General features: G+C 38.7%; 1 protein-coding gene across 1 annotated transcript in view; it reads right to left on the bottom strand.

The window, feature by feature from the left end:
- Positions 1 to 15,036, bottom strand: part of LOC134800273 (RIMS-binding protein 2) — a 39,684-nt gene that overhangs the window by 15,075 nt on the left and 9,573 nt on the right. Inside the window, exons 2-5 of the mRNA XM_063772782.1 lie at positions 2,598 to 2,801; positions 1,843 to 2,047; positions 513 to 1,439; positions 311 to 434 (exon numbers count right to left, since the gene is read on the bottom strand). Of these exons, the coding sequence (XP_063628852.1) occupies positions 311 to 434; positions 513 to 1,439; positions 1,843 to 2,047; positions 2,598 to 2,795 (1,454 nt within the window). The 5' untranslated portion in view covers positions 2,796 to 2,801. The remainder of the gene's footprint in view (positions 1 to 310; positions 435 to 512; positions 1,440 to 1,842; positions 2,048 to 2,597; positions 2,802 to 15,036) is intronic.

Below are 15,036 nucleotides of genomic sequence, written 5' to 3' on the forward strand. Positions count from 1 at the left end.
AGAACACGACGAAAAATTTCGCATGGACCCGCCGCTATGCTGCCGACGAACTAGCGGGCCAAGGCTCTCAAGGGGATAAATTATTAAAAACGGATACTTTAAGTAAGTGATTAATGAGGCCTGGATTATTGGCTTTGGCACATCCTGTAGCACAAGTGACCATGTCTCCAAGTATAAATATTTTAGTAGCATTGTCCCAATATTTGGACATGCTCCAAATGCCTCTTGACTTTCTGAATCGCTTCGTAAGTAAAACTTACACCGCAGTCTACTATATTTTTTTAAATCTATAATTATCGATGATACTTACTCTGGTGGATCGTAAGAAAACCGAGCGATGTAGACACAGCAACGCCCTTTCCCAGGAATGTCCAGCATGTCCACCTGACCCTCCTGACTTGGGGCGGTGCCGTTCATATAATGTGTATTCCGAACTGAAACAGACATTCATTGTTAGCCAATGCACTATCAACAGAGATCAATAGAGATGACATGAAAAGAAATAAACTTACTGTCCATTTCCAATCCAGAGTTAGGCATGATTCTAGACAAAGCTCTTTGATTTCGGTCATGGCTGAAACCCGAATCTAATGCACCTAATCTATCAGTTCCAAATTGGCTATCTAATCCTAAGCTCCACCCGGGTTGGTGCGGCGTGACGGGCGTCGCCACTCGCCCCACGCCTGACGTGGTCGTCCCGTATCTCCCGATCCCGAGGTCTATTTCATCTAGCGGCTTCAGTTTAATGTTCATAGCATTAGTTCCTATTCCACTAGACAGCAACGGATTTGTGTAGGTTCCAGTCCCAGCACCGTATACATTAGTGCCAGTCAGACTCGTATTTAATCCTCCCAGTTGCGTGGCATTCGTCAGGTTCGAAAGGGCGTTTCCCAACCCGCCAGTGTACGTGGACTGCATTCCTCCAAGAGTGCTAGTCAATCCTCCAGATAAACTGGTCTGCACATTGTTCAAGCAACTCGTCAACCCAGATCCCGCCATGGTTCCAGTTAACGTAGATCCGGTCAAGCCTCCTCCTAAACTCATGCCCGATACGTTGCCAGTAATATTTTGCAAGTTGCTCTGCAGTCCCGCTAGAGTGCTGGATAATTGTCCGATATTGTTGACAAGTGGAGCTGTAACAGGGTTTGTGAAGGTGACTTGGTGACTGGGATTCGTCAGTCCGTAGGTATTTGTTGAGTAGGCAGAGACTGGGTTCGTATAGGAGGTAGGGTTGTGCGCGCTCATGGAGTAGGCGACGGAGTTGGAGCTGGGCGCCGTGAACTGGCCGGTGGCGTGCAGCGAGGATAGCGTGGGCATGGTATTGCTCTGGCAGATGGCGACCTGATGGTGCCCCGCGCTCGTGTACGAGTGCGGCAGCGGCGACGGCGCCGGGGAGTGGAAGTCCCCCAGCGCTTGGTTGGAACCACTCGTTTGCATACCTGGACCAAATAACATGGCCATAAGTAGGAGAAATTTATTTGAATATAATATATGGTGGTAAAATATAAGGCAACTTAAAATTGTAAAGAATTAATGACCACGAAGTTATGGTCAATACAAATCTAATGTACCAATTGAATAGGTATGTACTCGTATCTCTGTCATAAGACCCGGAACATTCCAGAAATCAAGTAGAACGATTATTGAATTGTTATTTCATACTGTTGAAGATGAATTAATATACTAGGTACCAACTCGACACGAGTATGAAATATCTCGTGGCCTTTGAACATGGGAAAATCCCATCACTAGCATGCTTCTAATCTACATAAAGCATCTTACCTCTAAGCTTAATTCTACAAAATTAAAAAAGCTATGGATACTTACATCTGTGCAACCTACCGTGCGTGGTGGAGCGGGTGTGCTCGAGCTCGGCGAGGATGCGGTTGTCCTGCTCTATCTTGGCCATGATGCGCTCGATCTCGGAGGCGGGCTGCTGGTGCTGCTGCTGGTGCTGGCTCCACGAGGTGGCCGGCGCGCCGCGCGCGCGCAGAGATGCCGACAGCTCTAGTTGTAGCTCCTCGCACCGCACCGTTTCTAACGCCGCCTGTTTACAATAGTCACTTTGTATCTGTGCTAATGTGAATTGGGCACTTGTTGATTGTTCGACGGCGTAGTCACACCTTATGCCTGTGCTTCTATTGGCCAATTAGTCAGCATATTACAAGTTAAATAATTACAGTATAAATCGTTTGTCTAGGGCTAGGGAGTAGCCAGAACTAGGTGGGTACTTAACCTTTTGGACGCCAATGACCGATATATCCGCACCACAGGTTCAAAGCCAAAGACCGATAAATCGGTCACAGACCACAGAGCAACATAGACCTACGTTCATATGCATAAAATTTAATTTCAGTTTTGACACTTCGGTGACGTGGCGTCCGAGTGACAGCTTTTGTGTTTGACACGGCGTCGAAAAGGTTAATTGTGCCCCCAGAATCTTAGAGGAGAAAGAAAACCCTATCATAATACTAGACAGTCGTACAATGTCCTAAGAACGTAGGTTCTATATCTTCAGCTAGTTGAATCGATACAGCAGCGATTGCGGCGACTGGTTGACAAACTGCGCGAGCGTTCGCGCTCTTTTTGTATCCTACCTTCTTCTCCAGCTCCCTTGCCCGTGACTGCAGCTGGTCGACGGTGTGCGCATCGAGCGGGCTGCGCTGCGCGGAGCGGAGCTGCGCGAGCGCGTCGGCATGCGCTCGCTCGGCGTCGGCGCGTGCGCGCTCCGCGTCGCGCAGCCGCCGCGACAGCGCGTCCGAGTCGCCGGACATGCCGCCGCCGTAACCGCTCATTCTCTGCTAAAACAAATATTCAATTCAAGAAGCTGTGTATGGTTTTTGAAACAAAAGAATGATCAGTGTCAGTCAGCGTCAGTCGGTTTTAATGGTACTTTACTTAGATTACTTAGAAGCTGAACAGAGCCCATTTATATTTAGGTTTGCCTTGTAGCTTTATTAATTTACAACCTGAATGTATATGATAACTGTATCAATTCAGAAATATATATAGAGAAAATAGAAACCATAGAGAGAATATTCGTAAGTACCTCATAATTTACTTATTCAGTAATAGGAAATAAATATACTTAATAGGGTATTTTCCTACTAGTCAAATCAGTTACTTTTTTAGAACAATCAAAACGATTTGCTAATATGGAATTTATATGTAATATTACATCGTGACGTCAAGGTCAACTCACCTACTTTTTATATTTCTATCCGATTTATTAAATAGAACTTGTGTTTAAAAATAACTCCTATCTGTGTTTTTCTAATTATTATCTGGTGCTTTATTTCATGCATGGTGTAAAATAATTTATTTTAAATACAGTATAATACCCTACTGAAGATCGTATAGGATTAATCTAGATAAAGAAGACACGGAAATAAGTAGATAAATTGAGCTTAAGAGGGAATTAAATTGGGCATTATCGTAATGTGCTTATTAAAAATTAATATAAATGCTAAATTTTTGCGTTAGCTCCCTCTTAATTCTTACAAAAAGCTACCATTTTAATACCTAGTACTAGGCTTAGTTTGTAAGTACACATTATAAAACTAAGCTTACTAGGTAAGTAAATCGGCCATATCGTGCATTATGATGGACCGTCAGCAAATATCGATTAGTCGTTATCTCGCTGACGTCGTACCGCACAATGGGCTCCCAATATCGGCCCCTCCATATCCGAGAGATAGGGTGGATTTCACTAAGAATGGGGCTGTCTACTGGATGCTAGAGCCTTATTAGCAGTTTGACAGTCTGTTCGGCTCGCGTGATAGCTGCTGTATAAGGCGAATGTCTCTTGGATCGTAAGTAAGTACCGGTATATATCAATGCGTTAGCCTTGTTTATAAATGTTACATGTTTCAAATCATTAGTGTAAGTAGTTCTCGAGACATTTGTAAGCAATTACCGTTGCCCATGGACACCTGCAAATCCTGCAATACCAGAGGGGTTGCAATACGTTCAGATTCAGATTGTTTAATACGGTGTAAACGCCGTGTCAAAACCATACAAAAATAAAAACACACACACCTAAAACGAATTAAACCTAAACTATACAATACACATGTTGCCGGCCTCTAAGAGGGAATACACTATTTTCGATCATCGTATCAATCAGGGATGTACCGCGGGCGACAGTTTATCAATGTTCCATTGTTTGACCGCGAGTAACTAACGGCAATACCATACGTTAACAATTACCTCCTAGACAAATATAAACTGACATCTATGCTAAGATCAGCACACCAATATTGTTTCTCATGAGATGACCTACTCGTATTTCCAAAAGAGCTGATAAAGTGAAATTGTTACTAGTTTGGTACTAGAAAAATAAAATAAAGAATCCATATTTATTGAAGCAAGCAGGTCAGAAGCCGCCTTTCTGGCTGCCAGAGCAACGATGTAGAACGCCACACGGATATTGAAAGTCGCCACTTAGTCTCGCCAAAATTATCTATTGACCCTGAATTCAAAACAAGTGAGTTCTCTCCTTTGCGGTTTAACGATTTTCTTGGCTAACATTAACCTAGCTATTTTTAGGGCTCTATTGGGTTACTTTATTACGCAAGAGAAGGGATATAATAAATAAATAAATATTTCGGGACAATCTTTCACAGATCAACCTAATAGGCCTTAACTAACCAAATCTTCTACCACAGTCTGAAAGTGAACATACTTATACATATATAACATTATAGATACATAAATAATGACTTAATTTGGAACTGATTTAGTGGGTAGGTACTAGTTATATCAGTAACAACCTAACAACCCTCTCTTCCGCTTCTTAAAACACCCGAATCATCATTTGGTACCTACATCCAAATGATAATCAACAAACATGAAACACAAAATGTTCCCGACATTACAGAATCAGACACGAGACGTCGCCACTCCGTCTAGCCGGGTCAGCTGGGGCGGCCCGGGTGCCTCAGACGCGCCGGCGACGCCCGAAGGACGCTTCTAGAGGTGGGCGACCCGGTTGGTACAGGAATCTGATCCGAGTTTGAGAAATGATTTTGTTGATCTTTTTAACAATCCGAAGTTGTGTACGCAGCTAACAAAGAGAATAGAGTGTATAGAGACAGATTGTCAAAGTAAATTATGTAGCCACTGTAAATTAACTGCCATCTTTCGACAGAAGATAAAACTGTTAGAACGCCATTTGACTTTGATCTTATTATGTCACTGATATGTGTTAACTTATTTAATAGGTATTAATATTAACGCCATCTACTCGACTATAGGCTAAAGGTATGGTGCAATCTTTTCGATAATGGCGCCATAACCTTCAGCCTACTGTCGAATAGATGGCATTAATATTTAACAAGTTAACACATATCAGTGAAAGAATAATGATCAAAGTTAAATGGCGTTCTAACAGTTTTAATCGTCTGTCGAAAGATGGCAGTAAATGTACTGTAGCTACATAATTTACCATGACAGTAACTCTCTATTTCAAATTCTTTTTGCAGCTAATAAACAGTAGGTAAGTAGGTACGTTTCAATGTTATGCCATTTTCAGCGCACTCTGCTCGTTTTACCAAAGATTAAGTAATCTTATCTTGTCCCGTAGGTCCTATAAACGGAGAATGTAAAGTGTTACTTTTACTGCACACGTTAGAGAATAGAAGGCCGAAGCCGAGTCCTGATTACGAGATTACCTGGAACCGTTCCAGCTCCGGAGGCACAATGGCACCTCAAGGAAACGTTTTATTAAAACCGTCTTATTATTCTAAGTTTCTAATAAGCGGCTATTTAGCGTTTGTCTGGAAACTTTTGAACATTTTGTTTGACATCTACTTTGTAGGTACCGTAAAATGGAGTGAGTAGGTGCAAAACTGACATTCAAACCTCGATAACATTTTATTTTTACATATGCAATCTGAATAGTGTATATAATAAGTGTTCCGGACGTTTGTATTTTAATTATTTTTTTTTTTTTGGGTAGTTCCATTTCATAACTTTGACGATAAACAGGAAATCCCACCTCACCCCGTAGTCCCTCGTATTTGGGGTGAGTTGGGTTTTCATACAAAGGTGATTTTGGAAAAAAGTGGGATCGTTTTTTTTTATGAGTATTACTATAGCTCCATTTTAAATTGGAATACATTATTTTTGTAGCAGTAGCCTTAAAATTCTATCTCACCCCCCTTTCATCCCTTCTCTCCCCATTCATAACCCAACTCTCACCACGAACCCTACTCACCCAATTTTACGGTAGGTACTTATACCAAGAGTCCGTCTAAGCTAACTTTGTATATGTCGCAGTAAGATAGATAAAGCCGTTATATAGTTATAACCCTAGGGATATAATTATATGACGTAACATAGTTATGCGAAAGCGATTCATTACTATCTTACTTGTAATGTAACTATAATACGGCTTTAGTTTAGTGATATAGTTATATTACTGGATTAAGTTTAGTGAAATAATTGTAGGTAGGAGTGCAGCGGTGCGGCGGAGGTATAGTTATATCCCTAGGGATATAGTTATATGCCGTATAGTACGTATTATAATCATACTCCTAGTAAGATAGTAATTGTAGGTATTAGGAGTGCGGTAGTGTGGCGGAGGTTTAGTTATATCCCTAGGGACTAGGCTAGGGATATAGTTATATGCCGTATTATAATCATATTCCTAGTAGGTACGATAACTATAAATATATATAAAAATTCAGGACGAAAGAGACAAAGCTGCCGATAACATAAAAATAGCTGCTCAAAAAATGAAAACACAGTCATCAAACAAATTTCCTGAAATCGACGTTGGATCTTCAGTTTTGATAGAGATACCAAAGGTAGATCGTGGACAATTGGATCAAAAAAATATATTGGGAAAAGCTTTAGAAAAGCGAAATGAAAGTCATAAAATTGGAACTTCAGTTGGTATTCTGAAAGATTGGTTACCCAGAAATGCAATACAGCTAACAAACATTACTTTGAATGATCCTATACCAAATGAAGAGTTGTCGCTGAGATAAATATGCCAAAAATTATCGCCATTTGGTGGCCAAGGTTATTTTAAATGTTGTAAAAAATCAAATACACAGTGTTCTACTAAAAGATGCGCCTGCAAGAAGCATTCAGTACTATGCAATTCTAGATGTCATAATTCCGCGTCATGTAAGAACAAAAATTGAAAATATGGTGAAATACTGTTCATTTTTTCAATAGATTTTATGTATCTTGGATTGGATTTGATGTAAGTATCTTAATATTATATTTTCATACTGCTATTTTTAAGGGTTTATGAGTCATTGCGATCGATTCACGAAAGCTGGCGCGAGATTTGACAGAATATCAATGAAAATAGCTGTCACTCAGTAGAAATCTCGCGCCAGCTTTCGTGAATCGACCTGTACTTTTACGTAATATTGCTAAAAAGTATTAAAACTAATTGCAACCAACAAAGTTGATTATGTAATAAAAATAAAATAAAATATACTTACTGTTTTCTTTGATTCCCTGGCAGATTTATAACCATTTAACCACATTAGTTTAGTCAAATACCGTATTATAATCATATTCCTAGTAAGATATTACTATCTATCTATAGATATTATTACTATCTTACTAGGAATATGATTATAATACGTATTATACGGCATATAACTATATCCCTAGGGATATAATTATACCTCCGCCGCACCGCTGCACTCCTACCTACAATTATTTCACTAAACTTAATCCAGTAATATAACTATATCACTAAACTAAAGCCGTATTATAGTTATATACCTAGTAAGATAGTAATGAATCGCTTTCATATAACTATGTTACGTCATATAATTATATCCCTAGGGTTATAATTATATGACGTAACATAGTATCTATCTATCTTACTGCGACATATACATAGAGTAGAATAGGACAAGTTAAGTAGTGTCATTATATACGTCATATTTTTATAGATATTTGACATTAATAATGATATTTTCACACTTTGTCATTGCAAATGCCATATAGAGTTAAGTAGCTTAGTCCGACTCTACAATGAAAACCTTTTGAGAGTTCCGTAATCAAAAATCCGTCATAGTTTCACTATTTCCGTCTGTGTGTATGTTTGTCTGCTGTTTTATGTTTAGCTCGGGGTCTTGTACACATATTAATCATATTATCATAAGCTAACGAAGACTAAAGGATGACTCACGCTAGACCGGGCCGGAGCCGGGCCGGAGCTTCCGGCGCTTCGTTTTCTATGGAAAGCACACCGTGATCACCGATCACCGGCAAGGCCCGGTCTAGCGTGAGTCATCCTTAAGGGCTCATTTAGACGGCGCGCGAACTCGCATGCCATTTTAGTTACATTGCGGACTATTGAGGTTACATCAACTCAGCCGACCGATCAAATAACGCAAAGTAATTCTCGCAAAGAGTTCTCGCACCATATTCTGAGCCCTAAGTCGCGTAAAGTATAGTGAAAAATATTGTAACCGCAATTAGATAGCTCATTTTTTAAGTAGATAGAGAGATTCATCGGTTACTTCTGATGAATATGAAAACTGTTTTCAAATTACGTGTCGCGTCGCCAAAAGCTACTAAACTATATAAAACGGGACGCAATTTAAAGCAGCGACAGGGAAATATGTGTATCTTCTTTATCACTTCAAAAGAGAAGATTTTCTAATATCGATGTTCTATTTAACCGTCCTGGGATGACCCTTGTTTGCGATGCCAAGCATGCGCGGTCACTGCAGCGCGTTCTTATTATCAATTTAAGTTCAAAACTACCAGCTGCTGCGAAACTTTTTAATTTCTTATTTTATAGCGGCTAGTTTTTGCACGTATAATGAAACCTTTTATTGTAATATACGCTTATACATTATGTATGATGGTAGAGTCTGGCTACTGAAATATTACACAAGGTTTTGGCGGGAAATTCAAAAAATCTTGGGCTGATCACACTTTGTGTAATAGGAATTATAGTTTTCATACTAGAAAATATTTTTGATTTTCTGTGCACACGTAAAGTAGGTAGGTACCTAAGGAAATTAAGTTAAACATACGTTGACGTGCACTCAAAGTCAGCGCATATAATTTCTACCACTACGTAAAGTACAGTCAACGACAAACACATGTTTACGTTCCAATGTTTTGATTTTATTGATATTTTCCAGAACTTCTAGTTTATCCGTTTCTTTACACACTTGTCCTGTTTATGAGATTAAGGTATTAATAAATTCACCTATTTTCTCAAAGTTATAGGCAAATGTTAGAACTAGTACTTAAAGTATCAAAATATATAATAGAGCACCAACCTACTAAATTGTTTACGACTTGTAAAGCATTGCAGTTTTTCATTATACCACGCTTCATTTCGACTTCGCACATTGTCGTAATTATTTACGAGCTTAAATAATAGTTTGCGGACCTCACTCGGTATAGTCATTATTAATATTATTTAAAATAAACACGTTATAAACCCATTATATTCATTCATTCTTTTAAAATTATGGCTTCAGCCCATTGGGGCTATTTCGCCAGTGTCAAGGTCGTAGTAGCAGGGTAAAACGATTGAAATTGTACGGTTAGTACAAGACAGTACAAACCCATTATAAACCGCGAATAATTTGAATGAATGCTTCGAGCAACACGGAAGGGAGGCGGCATTCGCACTATTTCCCCTCTGCCGAGGTACAAGATTAGCGCGTCAATCTAATCTAGCGCGGGTAATAAAACTAGTTGCACTTGGATTTTTCACTAGACCGAGTCCAGACGCGCGCGTGAACACTGCTGCACAAAAATGCCTGTTTGCTCGGTTTTTTGTTATAAAAAGAGGTCGGGGACATCAAATTTACAAAAAGAAAGTGTTACATTTCACATGTAATATTTTTTTTACATATCATACGTTTAATTACATTCATACACAATTATTATATTTTAGTCTCATGTAATTGTTGGATTTATCGATTTTGCTCGCTCAGTACAAATTGCGGATCGGTCGAGCGACAAATCCGACTTCTCATCTCTCAGAATACAATAACATACTTCAACGAAAATGTGTTAGTGTGCGTGTTGTGACACTTGTCACTCGTCCGTACACAAAAAGAGATCGAGGTTTGCAAGATTTGTCTTTGACGTGTGTCATTTTCTATGTATTTGTGTCGTCATTACAGATTGGATTTTGTATGTAAGTGTGTGAGAAGTGCGACTGTGTGCACCTTTCCCCCCGCGAAAAATGGCAGAAAGATTTGTACGGTGAGATATCGCTTGGGCCCCTCCCTTCCGATGTGTCGGAAGCCGGTGTTGCTCGAAGAATGAATGACATAAATTGACAATAGATTTTTAACTTTTTTTTAAATCATAGATAATTGGTGATACAACAAGGAAATATCTGTCAACAAAATTTGGCTAGCCAGACTAGTAAAATTACAGGACTCATTTATGGTCAAATAAAACGGATGTGTGGGTCACACCTCGTACAATATTTTAAACCTTATCCTTACTGACCGAAGTTCTTAATAAAGAACAATATTGGTGTAAGTACCTACGGTGGGTCTTGATCAGAACTTTCAGTACCAAAGAAAAAGAATCATTAGTTGAGCTTTGGGCAATTCTTTAAAAAATCGGAACTTCTTTTAATAATGTTAGAGCTGAAGGTTAATGTGGTCAACACTGATCCGGCTAATGGGACGATGTAAAATGTGTTGGATAGACATTTAGAGTTCCCTATTCTGTATCATAATTATAAGCGCAATTTCACCGTATGTCCTTATAAAATCTTCCTCTAAGTTACGAAAAACGTGTGGATGTTTCGTAACTCAACGGAAAAAAATTCAGGACAGTATTCGTGTTTATTCTGACCAGAATCCTCCTCTTCAAACTAGCCAAATTTTATCTCAATCTAACATAAAAATCAACTTATACCTAACTAAAAACGCACCCTTCATTTCGAACTTCTGGGCTGCGCTGAGGGCCTACCGCGAACCACATTCGACGTGTTGCCTCTGTTGCACTTGCAAATTCGTACGTAAGTGTGACAGAGAAGCAACACGTCGAACGTGGTTTGCGGTAGGCCCTCTGGTTTTATTATACTTACTCCGCAACACGTGACGCTTATTGGCGTCACCACCCCGAGGTTTAGACGGACGATGCAACTCCTTGCGAAACTTGTGGATATTGCGATGTAGGAAATTAGATACAATAACATATGAAATAGGGGATGTAGCGTGATGAAGTTCCTTCACGAGGGATTTTACTTCTTGCAGATGTGTGACGGAACAGTGTGTAAAATAAAGTATTACTCATTCAGCGAGCTGAAATACTGCTTGGACACATTGGAATTCATTCATAATGGTACTGCACTTGCTGGGTGTAGATGCCTTCAAAGTGGAAATCCACTACGGTCAAATATTTATATCAGATATAAGTAGGTATTAGTGTAGGTACTTAGGTTTAGTAATGTAAACGAGTAAATTTTTTTTTTTTAATTTTGCGAGCAACAGAAATAGACAGCTGCCAGGAAATTGGAGAACCGAAGTGTAATCGAATGTCTTAAACCGAATATGTGCCAAAATTATTCAAATTCCTACTTTAAGCTTTTATGGTTTAACTTCTTCTCATTAACGAATATTTTTACGAATAATTGTCTAAATAGTTTTTTTTGAGTACTGTAATTTATATTAAATTTTGAACACAACATTATTCTTTTTCATAAGTACTACCTACCTGCCTAAGAACTGCATCGTTGCATGTCTAGCAATAGCCAATTAGAGTTTTTTGCGATTATGTATGCAATTACTTAGTGTTAATTTAGACTTATTTCGTTAATGCCTGCAAAGAAGTGAACTGGGCACGGAATTCGTAAGCCTCCTTTGAAGTCGCGTGTGGTAGTTATCGATTCCATACTTCTATGCAGCGTAAGCGAGGGGTAAGGACCTAGGTTGATTGCTAGTGAATAAATACGTCTTGCACGACGAAACTGTATGATGTTGTAACAACGTTTTTGATTAATTGCGAACGAAAACCTGCAAAATTAGCTACGAGAATAAGTCGGTCGGCATACGCTCATACGAGTGTCAAACAAGTGTCAAAATTGACGTTTCTTCACACAGAAACGTCATTTTTGACACTTGTTTTATAATTACATATCTAATCCATATTAATCCATAGTATTTGACGTATCTCATTGTTCGAATAAGTACGGCTGTAAATTTCAATAGTCATGTTGTTTATATAAATCTTTTTAACATCTCAACAGCCCTGACTTACTTCGTTCAGTTTTTGCTTTGCGAATTTCTACTTGTGTCTGCCCCAAATGGGACAGCATAATACGCTATTTATGCACATGGACCATAGAGGTGCTGTTAGGCAAATTTAGTTGTTTAAGAAATAGTTTTAGTTTAATTTAATTTATTGTATTGCATTGTATGGATCTTGTTATCCGAAATATTAAATAAATAAATAATTATTTTGATTGCGTCTGCGTTTAAATAGGTTAATTGTCAATTTATAGATAGGAATTCACGCTACATACCTTATGTAAAGAAGTTATTTCAATTTCAAAATGAGAGGTTAAAATTAATACATAGTTGCACCGTCTTATAATTTGTTACAATAAACTATTAAGCTATTTCTTCACTGCACTATCTAGACAAGCTAGAAATTACACTAAAATATATTCACATTTTCACCAGAGTATTAACCATTAGGGCTTTCGCAAAAAGCTTTGGCTAACCTCATTAGTCTTTTAAGACGTCTAGACAGGATGAGGGTTCAAACCCAGCCAGACTAGCGTGATAACGATAATCGTTAGGCTGATTCTCATTTAACAATTTGATATGGGTCTCGTGTTATACGCACTCAAATAAGTGATAATGAAATGCCTTATGAAACAGCTCCTGATTACATATATGCGTTATGTTTTCGGAAGGTGGAAAATTTCTAGAGAATATTAGTAAAATTTTACAGGTAACAAAGGAAACTTTCATTTTGGAAATGGGAAATTTCAATTCCTATTATAAAACAATGAAAAGATTCCGAGATTTTGAAAAGTGGAAATTTCACAATATGGAAAAATTCCGACGGCACGCCAGTTCTCATGATTGCATTTTGTGAGCACCAATCAGCGTAAGCTGCTAATCCTGCTCACGGTCAAAGTCGTATCAAAATAAGACGAACACAAAATCAAAAATTTAAAACAGAATCGGCTGTTTCTCAAAGATTATCCCCCGAGTCCATCGGATAAATCTTACACGCTCAATCCATCAATATTTTGACGCGCAGCAGATCACTAATGGCTTTTGAAGTGATCCGATGATACGTGGTATTCGGATTTCTCGAATGACGGGAAATTATGGAGCTACTTTTTCTGATAAACGATACTGCAATTAGGTATCCTGATACTGGGACCCTGGGTAATATGAATATTGCCATATATCTAACATTTCCCAACTAAACAAAACATAAAAGAGTCTGTCTTACATGGCCATGCCATTGCCGCCTAAGATAATAGCCACGTAGGCCACGTCACATCTGTCGCTTTCTTGAGTCGAATTGGGCTCCTATGCGCGAGTCAAACTATGTATACCTATGCGCGAGTCAAACTATGTATACCTATGCGCGAGTCAAACTATGTATACCTATGCGCGAGTCAAACTATGTATACCTATGCGCGAGTCAAACTATGTATACCTATCATCATCATCATTTCAGCCTATATACACGTCCCACTGCTGGGCACAGGCCTCCTCTCATGCGCGAGAGGGCTTGGGCTATAAGTCCCCACGCTAGCCCAATGCGGATTGGGGACTTCACATACACCTTTGAATTTCTTCGCAGATGTATGCAGGTTTCCTCACGATGTTTTCCTTCACCGAAAAGCTAGTGGTAAATATCAAATGATATTTCGTACATAAGTTCCGAAAAACTCATTGGTACGAGCAAGGATTTGAACCCGCGACCTCCGGATTGAAAGTCGGACGTCATATCCACTCGGCCACCACCGCTATTACTCGGCCACCACCGCTATGTATACCTATGCGCGAGTCAAACTATGTATACCTATGCGCGAGTCAAACTATGTATACCTATGCGCGAGTCAAACTATGTATACCTATGCGCGAGTCAAACTATGTATACCTATGCGCGAGTCAAACTATATCACTGCAGTCACAAACATTAAAATGGGATACTTTGTACGATGATTTATATTTCTGTTGTCGTTAGTGTAGGTACAGTAGGTATCGATTTCTAGTCATTAGCATTACCCGTTAGACATTTATGGAAATACAATCATGAATAATTGGACATGTCTCAAATTTAATGATTACTGTTCTAATGCGTGATTGAATTGTATAGAGGACATAGAGGTCTATAAATATACAAGGTGGTGCTATCGATTGATTACATCATTTAAAGGAAAGTTAACTCGAAGGCCGAGGCCGAACTAGATACAATTGGATTGATTTCAAAGGGTTACAGTGTACACAACTAGGCCCCAAATACATAGTACTACCTACCTAATAAATAAATTATTTGTAATTCAACGGGGCATGTTGGCAGCTACGGTCCGGGTGGCACTTTTAACTACCGTAAAAAAATATTTCCTAAGGCTCCCAAAATTTATGCACACCTCCTGGGATGGAGCAATCTCGGATAACACGCGTTTAGGACCAAATGAAAATATTAAAACGATTTCTCAAAACACTATTTTTGGATCTAATTTGATTGGCCTTTTATCTACTGATGTGCGCCCGTGCCATCGGAATATTCCAAAATAATTCCAAGAAAATTTTCACATTGAAAATTTTCGCCAATTTGACATATTTTTAGATGTGAATCGAAAATTCCCGTTTCCAGAATGACAGTGTCCTTAATTTGTTAAAATATTGCTAAAATTTTCGATTTTTATTCCATGTTTTTTATTTAACTTTTCGCAACATGCACATCTGTAGTTATAAGTTAAATTTATGTCCTAGTGCTTGTTCGTTAATTCCATTAGTTTACAGCCGTTTATCAGCTCTATTGCTTGAAAATATGATTGAAAGTGGTAAGAATTGATTGAGACATTTACGTAAAGTACGC

This window comes from Cydia splendana, chromosome 19 (assembly GCF_910591565.1).
Source record: "Cydia splendana chromosome 19, ilCydSple1.2, whole genome shotgun sequence".
NCBI classification, from domain to species: domain Eukaryota; kingdom Metazoa; phylum Arthropoda; class Insecta; order Lepidoptera; family Tortricidae; genus Cydia; species Cydia splendana.